General features: G+C 41.4%; 1 protein-coding gene across 1 annotated transcript; it reads left to right on the forward strand.

Moving 5' to 3' along the window:
- Positions 1–977: 977 nt before the first annotated feature.
- On the forward strand, positions 978–4,660 carry LOC104620795 (probable global transcription activator SNF2L2; the record flags this gene model as incomplete). The annotated part of the gene is made up of 4 exons (XM_010287106.1): positions 978–1,019; positions 1,641–1,804; positions 4,009–4,075; positions 4,550–4,660. Coding segments are annotated over exons 1-4 (384 nt in total), but the record flags the coding sequence as incomplete, so codon positions are not given.
- Positions 4,661–6,388: the final 1,728 nt, after the last annotated feature.

The raw sequence follows: 6,388 nt of genomic DNA on the forward strand, positions 1-6,388 counted from the left end.
CATATCTCTCCAATTTAAAGAGAAGGGTGTTTTGGGGGACCGTATCAAAGGCCTTACAGAAATCCAGATGGATGCCATCTGTAGCTCTTCCCTTCATTAATATTAAACCATGTGAACTAACAAAATAATGTGCAAACTGCATTGCTTTTGAATAGTACTAAGCTCAAGATACTACAGAACCACTAAATGATGCATCATTTGTATTGACGCTTGACTTCTCAGAAAGGCAGATTCTTCAAAGTGAAATAATCAGGTTCTTTAGATCACATAAATGTGTTGCACAAACATAAGCACATACGCATGAAAGATGCAAAGTTTTCATCAGAAATAGTTGAATTTCAATAAGTTAAGAAGTTCTGCATGTAAATCTTAAGGATGGATGCAGAAATATGTAATTTAAAAAAATTCCCTCAGGACTCTGGGATGCATCACATCAGGTCCCATAGACTTGTGAATGTTCAGGTTCCTCAGGTGGTCTCGAATCTGACTTTGAAAGGTCCCTTGCAACCCAAAGATTCTATGATTCTATGATTCTCTTAGAGGGGGAGGGACTTTGCTCCTCCAGTCCCCATCTTGCAGTCCATCCCCTTGAGAGGTGTCGAAGAGAGACTGCCAGTGAAGACTGAGGCAAAGAAGCTGTTGAATACCTCATCCGTTTTTACCAGTCTTCCAGTCTTGGTGATCAAGGGGGATACACTTTCTTTGACCTTCCTTTTCTGGCTGACATACCTGTAGAAGCCCTTCTTATTATTCTTTGCACCCCTTGCCAAGTTCAGCTCCAGCCACTCCTTGGCCTTCCTGACCCCATCCCTACACAATCGGGCAGCATCCCTATGCTCCTCCCGGGATACCTGTCCCTGCTTCCACTGCATGTGCATTTCCTTTTTGCCTTTATTTTGACCAGCAGGTCTCCACTCAGCCATGCTGGTCTCTTGTTTTCCTTTCCTGATTTATTACACCTGGGGATCTTGCGCTCTATGGAAAGCGTCCTTAAAGATGTCCTCTCCGTGGTCACGCAGGTAAAACCACAGCGTGGCCCATGGTGTGTACCCTCTATATCGTCTGTCTTGATCAAAGGAATGTTTACTCCTAATAGCTGAGATGCTGGTCCATACAGGTGGAGAGTGGGATCTATCCTCTTTGAGTTGCCAGAACAGTTTCTGGCACCAGTTGCCAGGGGGTATGAAGTGGAACCAAATGTGAGTCCTATGGCTAGTGCATGAGACTTGATAGGTTTGGTTGTGAGAAAGTTTTGGTTGAGGCAGAGATCTGACATGAAATTTTTCTCCACAGGTTTTAAATTTGACAGTGTCTAACAAATAGAATCTTTTAGTGGTAAGTATTAAGAAACCTGAAGTATGGGCCTCAGTGTTAGTCTGCCTACAGTAGAAAAAAACTTCAGTATGTATAAAATATGACTTTGCAGCATGGGCCGTACTGGCTCTAAATAGCAGTGATGACTTTCATATAGATGTAAGTCATATCAGCTTTTCCAAGACATATTGGGAACTGCATGCACATAGTACTGTGGAAGGAAAAACAGCATCTAAGTAGTAAGAGAAATAAGAACCTCACTTCTGTAATATTGATACTGCCTACCTCTGTGGATTTCAAATAACTGAAATGATTATTCGTTTCAGCTCCAAGGCTTGGAATGGATGGTTTCACTCTATAATAACAATTTGAATGGAATTTTAGCTGATGAAATGGGATTAGGAAAAACTATACAGACTATTGCACTCATCACTTATCTGATGGAGCACAAAAGACTCAACGGCCCCTATCTCATCATTGTTCCTCTTTCGTAAGTAAAGAAACTCATTCTGCTATTATTCTGTGTATTTGTCCTGGTTTCAGCCAGGATAGAGTTAATTTTCTTCATAGAAGCTAGTGTGAGGCTATGTTTTGGACTTGGGTTGAAAAAATGTTGATAACGTACTGATGTTTTCAGTTGTTGCTAAGCAGTCAAGGACTGTCCAGCTTCTCATGCTGGCCTGCCAGTGAGAAGGCAGGGGGTGCACGGGAAGCTGGGAGGGGACACAGCCAGGACAGCTGACCCCAACTTACCAAAGGGATATTCAATACCATATGACATCATGCTCGGTATATAAAGTTGGGATGAAGAAGAAGGAAGTGTGGAGGGACGTTTGGAGTTATGGCGTCTGTCTTCCCAAGAAACCATTACGCGTGATGGAGTCCTGCTTCCCTGGAGATGGCTGAACACCTGCCTGCCCATGGGAAGTAGTGAATGAATTCCTTGTTTTGCTTTGCTTGTGTGCACGGCTTTTGCTTCACTTATTAAACTGTCTTTATCTCAAACCACAAATTTCCTCACTTTTCCAATTCTCTCCCCCATCCCACCGTGGGGGAGTGAGTGAGCAGCTGTGTGGTGCTTAGTTGCCAGCTGGGGTTAAACCACGACAGTATTGTAGTTTAGTTTCTTAGCAACATGTACTTTTTTTTTCACACAATGACAAGATGAGGCACATCTTGGAATTGCACTGAGTGATTATTTCTTCCTAACTGATTGTCTAGCATTGGAAATGTGACCAGATGGCTGATAAATCACTTTGTTTCATTAATTTTGCTGTTCACTCTACTGGCATGCTATATAGTATATCCTACTTCACTCTTACTTACTCCTCACATCAGCCACGAGAGAGGAATGCTACTTTTTTTTATATATTACATGCCTGTAGTTTTCCCCATTCTAGGAACCTTTTAGAGTTTCTAGAAGAGAGAAGCTGACACTTGAGTGACTTCAGTTATTGAAAAACTCTTTCTTCTTTCTCTTGTGCCCCAACAAGATGAACATTGGATCGGGTAGATGCTGCCTTGGTATGTCCAATGACTTCACAAACAAAAAGGTTATCTTCTGTTCCCATATGATACTGGCAAACACACTTTTACCTATTTTAAAGACTATTTATTGTGATCATAAAGCTGAAACCACACAGTGCAAAACCAAACCTGCCTAGTGGCAATAGTATATCATTACAGCTGAATACAGATGTATTTTACTGTAGACTTCATGTGGCTATATCTGAAAAGTGGGAGGCTCAATTTATGAGAGGCAATCAGCTTACAATGACACATAAGTCTCTGTAGGTATATCTTCCCCTTAATATGTGTCACAATACAAAGGTATACTTCTAATACTTTGCTGAATTGGTCTGAAAGGGATCCCTGAATATAAGGGGAAGAGACATTTTCCCCACTTTATTTCTATTTCCTCCCCTCTCAAATAAAGATACATATATCCTGTGCTGTTGTTTAACCCCATCTGGCAACTAAGCACCACACAGCTGCTCGCTCACTGCCCCCAAGCAGGATGGGGGGGGAGAATCGGAAAAGTGAGAAAACTCATGGGTTGCGTTAAAGACAGTTTAATAGGTAAAGCAAAAGCCATGCATGCAAGCAGAGCAAAACAAGGAATTCATTCACTACTTCCCATGGGCAGGCAGGTGTTCAGCCATATCCAGGAAAGCAGGGCTCCATCACACGTAAAGGTTACTTGGGAAGACAAATACCAGATGTCCCCCCCTTCCTTCTTCTTCCCTCAGTTTTTTATTGCTGAGCATGAGGTCATATGGTATGGAATAACCCTTCGGTCAGTTGGGGTCAGCTGTCCCAGCCGTGTCCCACTCCCAACTTTTTGTGCACTCCCAGCCTACTCGCTGGCAGGGCAGTGTGAGGAGCAGAAAAGGCCTTGACGCTGTGTAAGCACTCCTCAACAGTAATGAAAACATCCCTGTATTATCAACACTTCATCACAAATCCAAAACATAGCCCCATACTAGCTACTATGAAGAAAATTAACTCTATCCCAGACAAAACCAGCACACCTGATACAATATATTATGTGCTATACTGTTTATTATAGTGCGTGTAACGTGTGGTGAGAATCCAGCATTCAGTGGGAAACAGATGGCATAATTATGAAGTTTAACTTTTTGTTTTTAATAAATAATGAAACATATTATTTTAACCTATTAATCTTGTATTTAGAACTTTATCCAACTGGACATACGAATTTGACAAATGGGCTCCTTCTGTGGTGAAAATATCTTACAAGGTTTGATTTATTTTTTTATATGAACATAAAGCTGAAAGAATAAAACATGAGAGTTAATCATCCCAAGATTACTGTAATTAACTGTAATTGCCTTCAGTTAGTGAAATGCAGAATGACATTGTTAAATACCATATTGCAAGGTTTTGCTGAGAGCAATGCAAACTATAAATACTGCACATTTTGTATACAGCTGAATATTTTGGTTTCTGACTACTGTAGTTCCTATAAAGTCAAGCAGTTAGTAAGGAGACTAGACTGCTGGCTGCATGCTTCCATTCCCATATAAACAGAGCTTTACAATCCAGCAGCTGGTTAGGGAAACCACTCTTGAAGGAGTATGGAATATATAGATATATTTTGTATGATTTTGCAGGATTACAAGTTCATATATTGGCTCTTTCTCTGCTAATTCATGACTGTACTGCATAGAAATATAGGTATATCTGTTTTCTTCATCCTTTGCCTCTCTTTTAGGGGACACCTGCCATACGCCGCTCACTTGTTCCTCAGCTTCGAAGTGGAAAATTTAATGTTCTTTTAACTACTTATGAGTACATAATAAAGGACAAACATATTCTTGCTAAGGTAAGGAATGTCTGTCATCTCTTAACAGTTAACCCTTAAAGACATCATCTTATTTGGTGCCTAGGACAAAACACCTGGTTTTGATTTATAGTCCTGAATTGCTGATTTTTCTTGCTAAAAATTAACCATTTCACCTACCTTTTCATTCCCCTGTTGACAATTGGATCTCTCCCTCCTGAAAACAGTATTTTTTTCCTGGATATAATTCATAGAATAATATTATTGCCCTGGAATTTTGTCAGTACTGTAGACTTACCTGTCTTCAGAAAAGTGTAATTTTTCTTTCCACTGCCTGATAGCATTTATCCTAATCTGTCATCCTGAGTCTATTTTTCTAGTTCTGTTTCTGAGCTGAAGCTCGCTCTTATTACAACCTCTCCAGCTCCATGGTGTTTTTTTCCCAAGTGACCACCTATATAATGAATTTGATATCAAGACGTTTATTACATAAGACTCAGTTTTTAGAAGCTCACAAACTGATCTGTGGATATTGGTGCCTCAGATGTAATGAATTGTTTTGAAAACTGTATGGTAGTGTAAGTGTATTTTATAAAATTGTCCTGGTTTCAGCCAGGATAGAGCTGGTTTTCTTCACAGAAGCTAGTGTGAGACTGTGTTTTGGATTTGGGATGAGAAACTGTTGATAATGTGCGGATGTTTTGGGTTGTTGCTGAGCAGTCAAGGACAGTCCAGCTTCTTGTGCTGGCCTTCAAGCGAGCAGGCTGGGGGCGCACGGGAAGCTGGGAGGGGACACAGCTGGGACAGCTGACCCAGACTGGCCAAAGAGATATTCCCTACCATACAACGTCATGCCCAGTACATAAACTGGAGTTGGCCGGGGGATGGAAATCGCTGCTCGGGGACGGGCTGTCGATCACTGGGTGGTGAGCAATTGCTGTATTGGGCATCACTTGTTCTTGTACATTCCTTTGCTGGTATTATCATTGTTGTTTCCTTCTTTCTTTCTGTCCTATTAAACCGTGTTTATCTCAACCCACGAGTTTTTTTTTCCTAATTCTCTCCCCCGTCCCACTGCAGGAGGGGGAGTGAGTGAGCGGCTGCGTGGTGCTTAGTTGCCGGCTGAGGCTAAACCACGACAATGTTTTGCCATACTGTGTAACCTTGTGATCCTATTGTTTTCCTTTTATTCTATTATATATTTAGACGTCTCATTTGTGCTCTGTGGAACATAGACAGTACATGATCTTAGCCTAATTCTGAATGGTTGAAAACAGTTTTACTCTGCACAGTTTTTCTATCCCTCTAGTTTTTGCCCACCATTACTGAAAGTTAAGAGTAGGGAATAGCAGTGTGGCACCAACCTTTTCTGTGCAATGGGGCTATGTAGCATCTGATGAAAGCACTCGAGGACTACAAACTGAGACCTTACTAGTCATGTGAAAAGTACATCATAGTCTTGTTATGTTGTTGTGTACCCCATCGTATGACTCAAATGTTGCACATAACTACAAACAGAGGTATCTTCTGGTTTATGAATGGCATGCTCTTGGCATAGGAATTTAGAGATCTGGGGGTGCTGGTTGACAGCAGGCTCAATATGAGTCAGTAGCATGCCCTGGCAGCCAGGAGGGGAAACTGCATCCTGGGATGCATCAAACACAGTATAACCAGCTGGTCAAAAGAGGTGATTATCCCGCTGTATTTAGCATTGGTGTGGCCTCACCTTGAATACTACGTGCAGTTCTGGGTCACACAATTTAAGAAGGA

Source organism: Phaethon lepturus, unplaced genomic scaffold (assembly GCF_000687285.1).
Source record: "Phaethon lepturus isolate BGI_N335 unplaced genomic scaffold, ASM68728v1 scaffold46435, whole genome shotgun sequence".
NCBI lineage: Eukaryota > Metazoa > Chordata > Aves > Phaethontiformes > Phaethontidae > Phaethon > Phaethon lepturus.